Source organism: Schistocerca gregaria, chromosome 7 (assembly GCF_023897955.1).
Source record: "Schistocerca gregaria isolate iqSchGreg1 chromosome 7, iqSchGreg1.2, whole genome shotgun sequence".
Classification (NCBI taxonomy): Eukaryota; Metazoa; Arthropoda; class Insecta; order Orthoptera; family Acrididae; genus Schistocerca; species Schistocerca gregaria.
The window spans coordinates 550,559,242-550,576,507 of NC_064926.1; the positions used below are offsets into that span (position 1 = coordinate 550,559,242).

The 17,266-nt window shown below is 41.2% G+C and overlaps 1 protein-coding gene across 1 annotated transcript in view; it reads right to left on the minus strand.

Moving 5' to 3' along the window:
- Positions 1–1,236: 1,236 nt before the first annotated feature.
- LOC126282474 (limbic system-associated membrane protein-like) overlaps positions 1,237–17,266 on the minus strand; it is a gene marked incomplete at its 5' end in the record, with an annotated part of 867,777 nt that continues 851,747 nt past the window's right edge. Inside the window, 2 exons of the mRNA XM_049982131.1 lie at positions 1,237–3,927; positions 10,947–11,237. Coding sequence (XP_049838088.1) covers positions 3,776–3,927; positions 10,947–11,237 — 443 coding nt within the window. The remainder of the gene's footprint in view (positions 3,928–10,946; positions 11,238–17,266) is intronic.

The window sequence follows — 17,266 nt, forward strand, 5'->3', positions numbered from 1 at the left end:
TCTGAAAGTAGTCTTACTTATTATCGCTCTTCACAGTTTTCTTGTGCTTACATTGTTCTACCTGTTCTTTAACACGTTTGTGGTAGATTGTATCACACAGCACTTCCAGTAACAGTAAATGTATTGACACTATGGTACTGTGAAAAACTACTGCCATCCCTCCAGTCGTGTACTTTTACTTGCTGCTGTGAGAATCATTCGTCTTTTGTTTGTTTTGGCAATAGTAGGAGTGTCTGCTATTTCTCTCTACTTGTGTGTGTGTGTGTGTGTGTGTGTGTGTGTGTGTGTGTGTGTGTGTGTGTGTGTTTACATTTTTCGACAGGCGTGTATGTTGAATGGAGCTTTTACTATCGCCGATATGTGTCAGAAATAATAAATCATGTAGTCATATTCTTCATACCAGGTAGCAAATGGCATATTCTGGGACGATAATGCACGACCACAGTGCAAGTCGCACCACAAATGCCTTGGGGAGTGAACAAATCTTTGAATGAGATGCCTGTCACCCTGATATATTACCTGCAAAGCATATGTCCGATACGGCAGGAAGTGTTTACTTTACTTTCATACCAGCCTCAAACCAGCATGTATTTCAGGTATGATGAGAAATTTCTCAATGTGGAATTCAAGGCAAAACAAAAAGTGTCTATTCGTAACAATAACGGATCACATGTTATAATGACGTTCATGATGATAGATTCAATTCCATACTAATTGAAAGAATTAAATAGCCTTCATGTGCTAAGCGTCTCCATAGAGTTTGATAAATATTGTGGAGATGCTCCATGCTTTAACAATTTCAGTTTTCATCTTTGTAAGAGTTACTCGGCATTGAGCCATGAAACTGCTAATCATATCAGAAACACTTAGTTTGAAGCAGACTGTAATATATTCCGCATGTAGTTTTAATAAATGTGATGGTTTATCTCATGTCCGACAACAAAAGCGCTGAGACCTAGAGTCACATTCGAACTTTCTACAAATCCTCTTATTTCATGATTTGTGTGGTGGATGAGCTTCTATAGAGGGTAGTGTTCTCATCCACAATCAGTTACTCACGTCCTACTTGATATTCCACGGAGTTGAGCTCTTGATCATTTCATAGCGCTCGACAAATGAATCATGTGGCACAAACCGTTCCAGCTCTGTGTAATGGACGTCTCTCCTGTTGCAGTGGATAGCGCTATCCTTTGTTGTTAAGGGATGGGTATCTGGTACAAGAGAAAAATACATTGATTTCTAAGTTTTTATACGAAAATTGTTTATTTTATATTCACGGTAACTACGGTACAAGATGAAGAAACTATATAATGGTGAAACCAAATATTTCTTATGCATGAAATGTACAGAAGGAGCTACATAAGCGAATAAAAGAACCACGACGAATATCAACTTACTTTCATCTGACTCAAGGCTGACAGACCACTGAATTCACTAGCGGGAAATGATATGCAGGGTAACTCGCAGAGAATCATTGCTAAAAGATTTGAACACCGAACAGAGTGTAAGTACTGCTAGAGCTAAGCTCTGATACAGAGAAGAGGTGGACTTCCTTTTCTGGAACTGACGTTTTCATGTTATTAGCTGCACGCTTGCACCATAGTGCGTAGAATGTTTCTACAGAATGTAAGAACGTCGCAGCTTTACCGTACTAATTTATGTTACGCTAAACGTAAAAATAACTCCAAACACTTTGAATGCGGAATCAAATCTTTGGAAGAAGATGACATCTTCATCGTTAAATACCTCTCTCAGGAGGGAAAGAGTTCCCCATCCTTATTATCATCAATAACACAAGCAACCAATAAAATGAGGACCACTTTCAATGCTACCCACCTGTCAGCTTTGATTCTGAAATGTAGGTTGATTATTAATTTAACATCTTTTCTGAGAAATAAACGAAAAATTGTCCTGTATGTGTTTGGGGAGTAAACATGTGTGTGTGTGTACTGTTGTCAAGCCACATAGTAGGAAAGTAAAGGATTACAAGTTTCTACAAAAAGGAAAGAGTGCACAATTCAGCAAGCATAAACCCGAATGATTTGAAAATGAAACATTCATTCGACAAAGTACAGAACACATTTCGCACCTACGAATAATCCAGTAAACTTATGAAGCGCGAACTGCCTCGTGAGCAGGTGTTATACACATATCGTTGCACACTTCTTTTATTGTCCACATTTTCATTTCAGAAAAATAAACTGATCTACGATTATATCTGTCGTCACAATGAAAAATACAGCCACCTGACTTTCTACGTACATCCGTTACTGAGGGATCCAAGCGAGACGTTAAGCACTGATACGTGTCTACGGGCCGCTAATAACGACCGATTTGTGCCTCGCTCTGGACGCTCTCTGGCAATGTTTCTAGACCTAACACCTTATAGTTTTGCATTAGTAATGAGGTCTTTATCTTACTTTACGTTTCAGTTCTCTTTACCGTTGTACGCATTTAACAACTCTATTGCCATTCTGCAACTGTATCTCACTCCAAAGAGTCAAGAGAAAAGTTTCGAATTGTGTCGCAATATCCATGCATCGAAATGATCGAGGGATACTCTCTTAATCAGTGAGAATGACAATAACTGACAAATATTCTTGATAGTGTTAGTGTAGCTCTGGTTCTCTGATTCAAGTAAAACCTGAGAGAAATATGTAGGTACAGTGCGAATATTTCCACGAAATGTGAGAGTAGCATATGGTCGTTTCGACAGTAATACCGTGACCTTCATCTAAATCTAACGAACATCCACTTTTCAACAGAGATTTTGACAGTGCGCCTGGTATGTGTGGCAAGTGTCACTATTGGAAAGTGTCTTGAAGAATCGCATCACGAGTGCACTCGTTGTTTGCACCCATAGCAACTGGTCTCAAAGATCCACTTTCTCCGTGTATGACCTGCAGAAGTCAGATTATTCACAGTTTATAGAAGAAATAGAATTTCTTCGTTCTGATATTTTATGATCTCAAACTTTTTGATGTGGATTCACGCCAAAGTCTTATGCAACTACAGTTTGAGAACTTTTTCGGTGTGTGTAATCATACCAGCTGATGCTGCGTCATAGATTTCGTTGACGCACTGTTAGGAAACACTGTTGTGGGTACAGCGCCCTTCTATACCCCTTGCATTCACAGAAGATGTACTGTTGATATTAATTAATTTATAGATGGAGATATACACAGTGTTTTATGACAGATGAAATATTTCGCTTTCGTTTCTTCGTGCAGTGTTAAGCAGTTCTTACTGACGGAACTTGCACCTCCATACAACAGAACGAATTACAGGAGTTCACTTTCCAATTTTTCATTCATTACACAACCCAAGCATCGTATGGACGCGATGATCTAACAATAGACCTCCAAGAACTGAAGAAGATTTTGAAATGTCCGTACGTATTGTAGTACAGCCGTGCCAATAGCCAATGCAGTTCTCTTAGTGCTGTTTATTATAGAGTGTGAAATGGAAATGGAAACTGTCACTGACTAGAAAATGCTGAAACAAAATCAGTCCACGTTAGTGGCATGACTCGTCACTAAGCACTGACCACTTTACACCTCTCACTACGTCGGTCCGTTTTCCGCAAGTCATTTATTTATTGCATCTTGTTACTTTACAAGTTAGGTGTATGACGGCGAGACCACTGTGATTATGACCACCGTCCACTCCTGGATCCTGAACAGGCAGAGCAGCGTCGCCCTCACTGTGTCGAGGCAGCCGCAGCTTCTGCGTCCGCCAGCTGCTTAAGGCACTGTCTGGCTGCGGGCGGAGCGCATCACCTGCCACCGGGGCCGAGCGGCGCGCGCCCCACCACCGCCAGCACGAGGGCCGCCACAAGCAGCGAGTGCAGCGCGCTCGCAGCAGCCGCCGCAGCGGCCGCCCCGCCGCTACTGCTGTTGCCGTGCTGCATGGCTGCTGGGTGTTCCCCTGCAAACACGTAAGTCAGTTACTGACACATCAAAAGACCGCTCCACCGCTACTGCTGTTACCGTGCTGCATGGCCACTGAGTGTTCTCCTGCATACGCATAAGTCAGTTACTGACACATCAAAAGACCGCCCCGCCGCTACTGCTGTAGCCGTGCTGCATGGCTGCTGGGTGTTCCCCTGCATACACATAAGTCAGTTACTGACACATCAAAAGACCGCTCCACCGCTACTGCTGTTAACGTGCTGCATGGCCACTGAGTGTTCTCCTGCATACGCATAAGTCAGTTACTGACACATCAAAAGACCGCCCCGCCGCTACTGCTGTTGCCGTGCTGCATGGCAACTGGGCGTTCCCCTGCATACACATAAGTCAGTTACTGACACATCAAAAGACCGCTCCACCGCTACTGCTGTTACCGTGCTGCATGGCCACTGAGTGTTCCCCTGCATACACATAAGTCAGTTGACACATTAAAAGACCGCCCCGCCGCTACTGCTGTTGCTATGCTGCATGGCAACTGGGTGTTCCCCTGCATACACATAATTCAGTTACTGACACATCAAAAGACCGCCCCACCGCTACTGCTGTAGCCGTGCTGCATGGCCGCTGGGTGTTCCCCTGCATACACATAAGTCAGTTACTGACACACCCAAAGACGGTGGCGCACTTCTGTAAAAGCGACGTCAAGGGGGCTTGAAGCAGCTGCTGCAGCCGCTTTGCCACTGCTGCAACTGTAGCTGTACTACATCTCCAACTACATTTATACTCCGCAAGCCACCCAACGGTGTGTGGTGGAATGCACTTTACTTGCTACTGTCATTACCTGCCTTTCCTGTTCTAGTCGCATGTGGTTCGCGGGAAGAACGACTGCCAGAAAGCCTCCATGCGCGCTCGAATCTATCTAATTTTACATTCGTGATCTCCTAGGGAGGTATAAGTACGTAGAAGCAATATATTCGATACCTCATCCTGAAACGCACACTCTCTTGCAGAGTCTGACACTTGAGTTTGATAAACATCTCCGTAACGCTATCACGCTTACGAAATAACCCTGTGACGAAACGCGCCGCTCTTCTTTGGATCTCATCTATCCCCTCTGTCAACCTGACCTCGTATGGATCCCACACTGATAGAAATACCCAAGTATAGGTCGAACGAGTGTTTTGTAAGCCGCCTCCTTAGTTGATGGACTACATTTTTTAAGGACTCTCCCAATGAATCTCAAACTGGCACCCGAGTTACCAACAATTAATTTAAATGGTCATTCCACTTCAAATAGTCCTGTAGGCATACTTCCAGATATTTTACAGTAGTAACTGCTACCAGTGTTTGTTCTACTATCATATAATCATGCAATAAATGATCCTTCTTTCTATGTATTCGCAATACATTACGTTTGTCTACGTTAAGGGTCAGATTCCACTCCCTGCACCAAGTGGCTATCCGCTGCAGATCTTCCTGCATTTCGCTGCAATTTTCTAATGCTACAACTTCTCTGTATACTACAGCATCATCCGCGAAAAGCCGCATGGAAGTTCCGACACTATCTACTAGGTCATTTATATATATAGTGAAAAGCAATGGTCCCATAACACTCCCCTGTGGCATGCCAGAGGTTACTTTAACGTCTGTAGACGTCTCTCCATTGAGAACAACATGCTGTGATCTGTTTGCTAAAGACTCTTTAATCCAGCCACACAGCTGGTCTGATATTCCGTAGGCTCTTAGTTTGTTTATCAGGCGACAGAGCGGAACTCTATCTAACGCCTTCCGGAAGACAAGGAAAATGGCATCTACCTGCGAGCCAGTATCTTATATTTTCTGGGTCTGATGAACAAATAAATCGAGTTGGGTCTCACACTATCGCTGTTTCCAGAATCTATGTTGATACCTACAGAGTAGATTCTGGATTTCCAGAAATGACATAATATGCGAGCAACAAACATGTTCTAAAAGTCTACAAAAATCGATGTCAGAGATATAGGTCTATCGTTTTGCTGCACAGCCACCGGGTGTTTGCTTGTGCACACGAATGTCAGGTACTAGGACATTGAAAGGTAATGGTGGCAATCTGTAACAGTGGTGAGTAGACGGCTCACAGCAGCTACTCCACCGCCACTGCTGCCTTGCCATGCTACGTGGTCGACAGGTATTCCACAGCAGAAAATAATGTTTCCTACTGAGATGTCCAAAGACAATAGTGCCCATCTGTAACAGCAGTGACAAAGGAGCTCATATGAAGTGTTGCAACTGGTGCCTGGAAGATACTGCTCCTCCCTTACTGCAGACATCTGGGTGCTACCCTCACTCAGACATTCAAAGACAGTGGGACTCAAGTGTAACAGCAACGATAGGGCTCACAGAAACTGATTAAGATATTGCCTCAATGATACTGCTCCTCCGTTACTACAAGACAGCTGTGTGTTCCCCTATAAAGACACACACACACACACACACACACACACACACACACACACAAGCACAGACACACACACACATGCGCGCTTGTGCGCATAAAGGCCTGTTAGTGAGATATCCAAAATCAGTGATGCCCATATGTAACAGCAATGTCAAGCAGGCTTGAAGGAGCTGTTTCAGCTGGTACGTCAACGATACTGCTGCTCCCTTACTGCATGGCAGGTGGATGCTACAGAGCACACACAAATGTCAGTTACAATTATTGTAACTGCTGGCCCATGTTTTGCATAAAAGCATTCTGGGATAGTGGGTATGTCTTGATGCAAAACACTTTCGTTTTAGTTTCTTCCTCACTTAGTTCCAGAGACAACATTTCCATCTTCAACCCATCAGTTACGGCGATATAGTCAATGAAACTAGTATGGGGAACAAATTAAAACAAAAGTTCTTGTAACAAGATAGACCTACAATCCTATAATGTCAGATACTGAGACATGGAAAGACAATTGTGCCCCTCTGTAAAAGTGACAACAACAAGGCTTATAGGAATGATTCGAGCTACTGCCTCAGTGACACTGCTTCTCCCTTAACGCGTGACAGCTTTATTTTCTACTCCACACGTGAGCAAGTGAGACATTCAGGAGACAGACGTGTCAATCTGTAACAGTTACGACAAGGAGTTCTGCAGCAACTATTTCAGATATTACCTCCACTATACTCCTGCTGCCTCGCTGAACACTTTTGTGCTACCCTACACACACGAAGATCTGTTAATGAAATATTTAAAGAGAGTGCAGCCTGTCTGTAGCAGTGATCGCTGGGACACTGACACCAGCCACTGCACCTGCTGTATCACCACGGTAACTCTTTCTGTGCTGCATAACTAATGGGTACCCCAGTGCACATCAACTGGCACCTATGGAGACATCCAACAATGTGCTGCCCGTCTGTTACAGTGTCCACAGAGGCACTCTACATCTTCCTCTGCCCCTGTGCTATAACTACGTCAGTGCTCCATGGCCACTGGGTGCTTATTTGCACATACATAAACACTAGTCACCAAGACGTCACGTGTACACACAAGTGGCAGCGCCTGAGACATCTACAAACGGTGCTCACAATTTCTGTACCCATGTCGCATAGCTGATGGGTACTCCCGTGGATTTGAGAGCTACAAAGACATACAAGGAATTGCAGCCCATCTATTATACTGAACACAAGGGCGCTCTGCAGTTGCTTCTGTCCCACTTTTACAGTTGTTGCCGTTCTGCATTGCAGCTGCTTGCTCACCTACACAGACAAATGCCAGTGGCTGACTCATCTGGATAGTGATGTGGTGTCCATGGCATCGACAACTGGGGTGCCGCCAGTACAACCACTACTACCTACTGCTTCTGCTGTCGTGCTGTATGGCTTCCAGGCTACACACAAAAGTCTGTAGCTTAAGTGTCCAAAGAGAACACTGCCCATCTCCAAAAATGACGCTTCATGTCACCTCGATAGCACTTCAACACGAATGTTATCCTACAAACATAATTTGACTTTGCTGTGATATGATGCAATCGCTACTTTCTGCTGATGCTACTAACTTACCTGTAAATAATATTAAGACCACGATAAACAACTAGTTGAATAAATACGGTTTACCTCCAATAACACGACTCCTCCTTTAGTCTAAAAAAATCAATTCAATGCATTGAACGTTACATAGGTAATACAATAAAATCAACAAAAAATTTATTGTCAGTGATTTCATATAATCATACCTCTAACAGAAAATCCTGTGATGTCAAAAATTAAAATATGGAACAGACAGTTGGTAATAATGAGAAATGGAAGTTATGTAAAATTCATTTAGGTGATAACCAAGAGCTCTTAACTTTTCTTAACGAATGTCATCAACAGAAAAAGCTGATGATAAAATAAAGTACGTTATTAAGTACCAGTTCCACGATACAGATCACCACCTGTTAAACATAAAGACAAACCAATTTATATAGCAAAAGTTATTCTACAAACTCCTGAATATCAAGTGAACTGCTTAGTTACTTCGTAACTCTATTCACTTTTGTTGTGCTACAAAGCCATTTGCTGGTCTCTAAGTGGTTGAAATGGCTCTGAGCACTATGAGACTTAACATCTATGGTCACCAGTCCCCTGGAACTTAGAACTACTTAAACCTAACTAACCTAAGGACATCACACGACACCCAGTCATCAGCTGCTCTCCAGTAATGATATATATTGACAGAGACAGAAAGTTCACAGAGAGGAAACAACAGCACATGTACAGCAGCCATATCGTCGCAAGTCAGGGGTAATCTGAATAAAGAATTAACAATGCTATGATATCCAGATATATTGTAACTGCCATTATTGTTGCGGTCTTGAAGCTGCATCACAAACAAGTGCCTGTACATACCAGCTACTGAGCAAACCAAAGAGTGTGTAAAAGATCTGAAGCAACCAATGCTGCAATGTTTTAGCGCTGCCAGGTGCTCTTCTTCACACGAAATCAAGCTGTGCTAATACACTTAAAGACACATGGTACTTCTCTGGCTCAATATTATGTAATAATCAACACCTATTTGTTTCACGCACTGTTTATAATGTATACGTTTTACCGATTTTTTGTTGAATCAGGTAATGCAGCATTCCTTTTAGCTTGCTTGTTTGCTAACTTGAACAGCGAGTCTTTGGGCTTCAAGCACCCATTGTCTGTCACATGCAATCAATTGATCTTCCATATTTGAACCACATTTTATGCCTAAATTTCTCAGGACTTCCCACCTTCCCATCACTCCACGACTGAAACATATCGATGCATCTAGTACACCACCTTTAATCTATTCATTCCTACCAAAACATCCTATGGTAGTCTTTCCATCTTTCCCCAGTACAGTGATTGAAACTTTCATTTGTATTCTAAGTGCCCCCATGAAGATATTTACTAAGCAAATCAGGGTCGCTCAGGTCTCTAAAAATTGTTTTAATTTTTTAAAGAGGCTGATCCCAATTACTGAGGAATTAATTGGTGACTACCAATGCCGTTTTTGTAGAAATTGACCCACAGTATAACATCTTTTATCTCTAAGTCAGATAACTGAAAAGGCGAGGGAATTCAATGTAGATGTAAAATGATTATTTTTAGATTGGAAAAAGGCCTATGATAGTATACACCGTCAGACACTTCTAAATATAATGAGGAAATTTTAAATATCACCAAACCTAATGATTTTAATTAAAATATATACAGATGAAATTTTATGTGGTGTCAAGACAGATGTAGGAAAAACCAGAAAATTTTAAGATGTTCGCTGGACTGAGAGAGGGAGACGCCTTTCACCAATTTTATGTAATCTCGTCTTAGAGACGATCGATAGAGAATTTAGTACAACTACTCCACGAGGGATCCAAATGCAGGAGATGAACATTATTAGACTTATATGCGTTTTCAGTATTCCACTGATGAATTATTCTCGGGTTATCTGACTTCGCAAGAATATGATGAGTACGAAACTCATTGAAACGTTGCGACAAGACGACGCCACCACGCGGCTGATAACCCGGAAAGAATTGCTCAGTGGAATACTCCGAGAATGACTGAAATCGCGTATATCACTCCTCTACGGGGAGGACGTCCAGCGCAGCTACAAGATGCTGCAGAATCTACGAATGAAGAAGGGAAAGCTGCTCAGCAGACTAGCCTTCTTGCTAAGGTGTCGGAATTACTGGACTTGCTTAGGCAGATGATATAGCGTTAATAAGTAGTTTAATGAAAATGATGTAAAGTTGTTACAAAATTGCTGAGAAAAAAAGGATATATGTAATTGAAGAAAAGACAATTTATCTTATCATAAGTAAGGAAAACCAAAGTGATGCAGCTTTAGCTGTAGATGGACTCACTTTCAAAAAAGCTGAATGTTTAAAGTACTTACGGACTCTGTTTAGTAACAATAATGGAATGAAAGGAGAAGGAGATGCCCCTCTAGCGACAGCGAAGAAAACGCTATTTAGTTTTATCAAAATCTTACAGAAAAATCATTTAGTACTAACTCCAAACCCTGCTTGTATCAGTCGAGCAATATACCAGTAACATTATATGAACGTGAAGCTTAAATATTGAGAAAGAAACATGACGAAAAACTTTTAATATTTGAAAAAAAGTACAAAGAAACATTTTTGGCAAAGTATTTCTTGGAATGGTAAGAAAAAATGAACAATTAAGGGAAATGTAAAAACACCGTAACATCGTAGATGTAGTAAAAAGGGGAAGGTTGAACTGGGCAGGTCATATAGCAGACTACGTAAAATATCATTCGGGAGTACAGTAGGACCTAAGATGAGTACGAACACTGAATGGACAAACGAGGCATTTACGCGAAAGGGATGGAAGAGGCTTGTAGAGCAGGCGTATGGTGGATAAGGTCCTTGCCACTAGTAAATAATAAATAAAAAATAAATAATAGGGATGGGAGTTAATGGTGAAGAGGGTTAGTGAGCGTGTGCAGACGGTTACACGCCCAGGGGACCACTGTGCAGTACCGCCCAGGACTTGGTGTCTCCGCAGGGGAGGAGTCTGGCCTACGTGCGCACCTACCGTTGAGCACGTGCACGAAGACGGAGGCGGAGTCCGAGGAGGAGGGGCTGCACGTGTAGTTGCCCGAGTCGTGCGGGCCGGCGCGAGCGATGACGAGCCGGGAGGTGCGCGTCTGCTTCTCTGTGACGACGCTGATGCCGCCGCGCTGCGAGTAGTTGATGACCTGCCCGCCCTGGTACCAGTAGATGAACGACGGCGGCTCCGGCGTCTCCAGCACCACGCACGTCAGGTTGATGTCCGAGCCGCTGCGGATGTACAGCTCCGAGTTGCCCAGGATCTTCGCCTTGGACACTGCAACACGCCGTGCGCACGCAGCTGTACTAGCAGGGGAAGAGGCTGGCGCAGCAGCGGCGCGCCCCCTACCTGCCACACCACTAGGCCGCCGACGCTCTTCACTTGTCTACCGGACGGCGGCACTTAAATCTAGCAAAACCGACGCACGTTCCGTAACTTGTACTACCGAAGCGGGGGTTCCTTATCGCCACTCAGAAGAAAACTACAAAAAATTAATAATTTATTGATAACTTTTGCTAACAACACACTTTCATGATGGTTACTGATCTATAAGCACAAGTATCTTTTAGCACATTACACATTCCATTAGAGCTACCGACAGCCTTGGGAGAGCCAGTCCTGACAAAACTCTACCATCTGGTGAGCAAGATGCATGAGACAGGCTGAAGTCCCTCAGAATTAAAGAAGAATATAATAATTCCAATCCCAAAGAAAGCAGATGTTGACAGATGTGGAAATTACCGAACTATCAGTTTAATAACTCACAGCTGCAAAATACTAACGCAAATTCTTTACAGACGAATGGAAAAACTGTCAGAACCCGACCGTGGGGAAGATCAGTTTGGATTCCGTAGAAATGTTGGAGCATGTGAGGGAATAACGACTACGACTTGTCTTAGAAGAAAGATTAAGGAAAGACAAACCTACGTTTCTAGCATTTGTAGACTGAGAGAAAGTTTTTGACGATGTTGACTGGAAAACACCCTTTCAAATTCTGAAGGTGGCATGGGTAAAATACAGGGAGCGAAAAGCTATTTAGAATTTATACAGAAAGCAGATGGCAGTTATAAGAGTCGAGGGACATGAAAGGGAATCAGTGGTTGGCAAGGGAGACAGACACGGTTGTAGCCTCTCTCCGATGTTGTTCAATCTGTATATTGAGCAAGCAGTAAAGGAAACAAAAGAAAAATTTGGAGTAGGTATTAAAATTCATGGAGACGAAGTAAAAACTTGGAGGTTCGCCGATGACATTGTAATTCTGTCAGAGACGGCAAAGGACTTGGAAGAGCAGTTGAACGGAATGGACAGTGTCTTGAAAGGAGGATATAAGATGAACATTAACAAAAGATAACGAGGATAATGGAATGTAGTCAAATTAAATCGGGTGATGCTGAGGGAATTAGATTAGGAAATGAGACACTTAAAGTAGTAAAGGAGTTTTGCTATTTAGGAAGTAAAATAACTGATGATGGTCGAAGTAGAGAGGATATAAAATGTAGACTGGCAATGGCAAGGAAAGCGTTTCTGAAGAAGAGAAATTTGTTAACATCTAATATAGATTTATGTATCAGGAAGTCGTTTCTGAAAGTATTTGTTTGGAGTGTAGCCATGTATGGAAGTGAAACATGGACGATAACTAGTTTGGACAAGAAGAGAATAGAAGCTTTCGAAATGTGGTGCTACAGAAGAATACTGAAGATAAGGTGGATAGATCACGTAACTAATGAGGAGGTATTGAATAGGATTGGGGAGAAGAGAAGTTTGTGGCACAACTTGACTAGAAGAAGGGATCGGTTGGTAGGACATGTTTTGAGGCATCAAGGGATCACAAATTTAGCATTGGAGGGCAGCGTGGAGGGTAAAAATCGTAGAGGGAGACCGAGAGATGAGTACACTAAGCAGATGCAGAAGGATGTAGGTTGCAGTAGGTACTGGGAGATGAAGCAGCTTGCACAGGATAGAGTAGCATGGAGAGCTGCATCAAACCAGTCTCAGGACTGAAGACCACAACAACAACAAAAATATGTAATGTTTTAGTTTTTGAACGAGGTACGAAAATTATGTTTTTCTGCGTCTAAAAGTCGCTCCAACCAGTCCAACTAACTTGCACATGACATAATGTATGCCAAGAAAAACGGCAACAAAGGAACGCAGAACTGTGACGGAAACAGCTGCAACAATTATAAAATCATATTGTGACGTATAGCAAATAAGAATCAAAATAACCCACTGACGATGTCAATATCTCTCGCTGAAACTAGTTTGGGGGAATAATTAAAAAGAAAAGTGTTTAGCATAAAGACAGACCAACAATTCCATACTGCTGATTTTGTGAGCAAAAAGGGAGCAATGAACAGTTTTAAGGTAAAATTACTTTATGGCCACTACAAACATTTTATAAAACATAAAAATCTTGTTAACTGCTGTTTGCTTTTGTTCACAACATGCTTTTTAAATATGAACAGATATGTATGAATGGTCCTGAATCGGACAATTATGAGTAAAACATTCGCTGTGAAAAGACATATTCACCGCTTTGGGTTAACATTTACTGAACAATTTAAGATAATTATAGAATACGGTATAAGAAGCCATTAAAAGAAATTTTTCAGCATTTTGCAATACAAATTAAAATAAAAAGTGGTATGAAGTGCCTTCCCCCGTATTGGTAATGCAAGGGTTAAATTCCTTTTAAAAGATTAGCTGGACTAGCCATTATTTGCCATTTTCGAATTCATTTTGCACGTACATAAATCCATTGTAGGTTTGTTTATAACTAACTTGTCTGCTACGACCCACTAAAATCTTTTTTTGTATTTTGCACAAGGCGTTTCTGGAAGAGATTCCCATTTAAAGTACATTTTTCTCTTTGCACTATTCGTGATATTTTCGTTGTGTGAAGTTCTACATTGTTATGTTTTCTTTGTTGTAATGTCTAACAACGCACAATATTTAGTTGACTGGCGATCGTTGTACGTAATTAGAGGCGGAATTTGGAAGAACTTCTACTTGCTGTTCTCTAGTGGCCTTTTCTTGCTGAACATCACAGACATTAAAAATCACAAACAGTAGAGTATATGTCGGGAATCGTAAGTGTACGTAAAAAGCAATTATGAAGAAGCTTTTATATCCACTTAAGAGAGATAATGCTGTGGTCTTCGAGAGGGAGTATTAATCTTAATTGTAAAAATCTGTATCGTAATTTGCTTATATGTACTTATAATTGCGCTTATTTCTATGCGTTACTATTTTTTAATTAAGTATATAAATTTTTCACCAGTATTTTGTTTGTGACCATTTTTATGCTGAAATTTTTGTTGACTTTACCGCTGGGTGTTTCGGATTACCTGTTACTAACACATAGAAAGAAACGTCATTTTAAATATATACAAGCAAATAATGATCTGGATTATTAAAATTAATACTGTGTGTACAAACGTATATCACACTATTTGGAAGTCCTAGAACATTCTCACTATTGGTTACATCCAAAAACACCTTTGCAGCGATTTCATTATGTACTTTTGTTATTCTGGATGTGTACTGTGCACAGAAAACTGCGTGGGATGTGTAATATGTGAACCACAATAAAGCTGCAAGAAGATGTTTTTCCAAATCTCCCCGGAAACTTGATATAAGTATGGACAATTAATTAAAAATTGAGCGTTTTTGTATATTGCAGCAAAGACAACACAATTAAGAACTTCACATATCAGAAACATCGCAAATATAAGACATAGAACACACAGAACAACGCGTTTGAAAATGGTGATCAGTTGCCGAAAGGCTTGATAGAAAGCATAAATAATTTTTAAAAAGGCATTTGTAACAGAATAGTTATTTGTGAATAATAATCATTGTTTTCACAGCTGCAGGCTTTAATAAACAATTACTAATGGATTACATCAAATAATAACGATTGTATTCAGCACTGGAACCTTGGTAAAGGCACACGCTATACATGATGAACCACATACATGATGATGAGTATTTTGGCATCTGAGACATGTGGTCTCGGGTGGTTCTTCTCCCTGTAATAATGTAGTGGAACGGCGATTAGTACGAGACACTGGTATTTTTAGGATTTTTCGTGAAACAGCGAAAGCGTGCAGTGCTTGGAATGATGCACACACATCACACCACCATTTGTCAGAATTGCAGTTTATGAGTTTGTATCATAAGTAAATTTTATGGATTTCTGTCTGGCGAAGGTGGTCTAGTTTCAGCATCGATCTGTACTTTAAACGGTAAGAAGGAACGTTGTCATATTAGTAGTGGTATTTAAATATTCAAAAGTTAACTGTATTGCAAAATGATAGGCTAGTAACTGAACTTGCTTTCTGCTTCCTCCACTCTTCATTATGCATTGTAAGTCCACATAAAAGTCCGAAGTTGAATGATATGGGGCCCCTTTTTACGATGCCAACGTTCAAGAAGAATCCTGCTGAAGAGGGTCCCAGGGAGTGGTCCAAGACTGAAGCAACCGGTTTCCAGAGTTTTGGAAGGCAAAATGATCGATGATGTTACATCGGGTGGGGTTTTTCAAACCCACATTTGAATAAAATTGCGAAGAATGATTGTAGCACACATGATTAATGTGCATTAAAGGTTTATGCTGGCTGGATGGTATTGAGTTTCAAACGTTAGCTTACGATTTGTAAGAAAATTTAGAAGTGTCTCACAGATTTAACAGAGATAAGATGTTAGCAAGCTAAGATTTCTAACTAAACTTTATGAAGATGAACCCAGAAATGTGTTACAGAGAACTCCTGTCCACGGTTCTAATCCGCTGTATCAAGTTCAACGGAACAGAAGATGATCGATCTTTAGTTAAATTTCTTTTTTACTATTGTGTACTTTTGACATATGAACATATTAATTTTTTATGGGTGACAAAAACAACGTTTTACTTATACAATTATATACTGTCGTGTAGTCAACACTACCCAACACTTTTGTTAGCATCTGGAATTTTAACTCATGTAATATCCACTTTTGCAGTGAGTCTTTTTGATGGGAATCTTTTATTACAATTTACACGAAAATGAATGTTCAAGTAGAGGTCTTACGCAGTTATACCTCATTTCAAAATAACAACAGAATCTTTATACCAGTTTTGCCTCAAATGACCCACACTAGCTACTGTTCTTCAATTGTGATTCATTCAATTTGTCAACCGCATTATCTATACTTACGGGTAATTAATTTTAAGAACAGAGGAATAGTTTGTTATACGGCAACACGAAAACAAAGGAAGCGACAACTCAAGCAGACGCAAAATTAGTTCAATGCGGATGCAGGCGATGGAGAACATCTCTGCATAAAGCCACATTGTCGCTCATCCACATCATTCGGTGATCCCAGACACGAGTTGCTTTTTCAGCAAACTCTATCTCTCTGTAAACCTATCCACAGTACTGCTGATTATTTCTCATAACGAACAACTAATCAGCCGGAAAAGAAAACGAAACAGGTTCGAGCAGTACCGAATGCTGTCTTCAGTTACAAGATTTACGTGGGCTTCACTGTTGTCAACAACGTGTACAATGAGTTAATAAAACGAGTGTTTCCAAAAAAGTCACGCAGTGCATAGTGTCAACATTTTCAGTACAGTGCAGTGGATTTATAAAATATTCTGTAATGAGCCACAGGAGTTCACACGTCCCTTATGCCAAGATATTCTAGAAACATCCCTCAACAACTTCCGAACTCTGTCGGTGGAGTTCTGGTTCATCGTGTAGAAACGCCACGAAACATTATCGTTGAGTGGGTTGCCGAATCAGTTTCTTCCAAATACAGGTATTGCATGTTCTGACTTCAGAAATTAAATTTGCACTTCTAGGATGTGAACAGTGGTAATTTTCACTACATGAGGCACGATTCAGATTTCAGAAACAGTGAAAATTTGTTGCTAAATTTACTGAAACCACGAGGACACCGAAGACAAACTATAAAGCGACGTGAAAGCCCAGTTGTTCACGCTGTGAGCATCAAAGCCCACTAGCTGCTCTCATTTTAACATTTACTTGTTGGTGGAAAGACTGTGGAAGGAATTTTTGCTGGGCACACGTTTAAGCATGACAGTTAACGCTCTGCTGGAGTCTTGTGTCTGCAAAAATCCAAGGTGAGAACACTGTTGTTCGCCTTCTTTCCCAGCAGCACCATCACCCACAAGGAATTTGTTCCTGCAAGGCAAACCATTAGTGCTGCGTTTTACACGTCCGTTTTAAACCGACTGCTGTAGAGTATGAGGCGGGTTCGGCCAGAGTGGCACAGGACTGGAAAATGGATGCTACTCCATCACA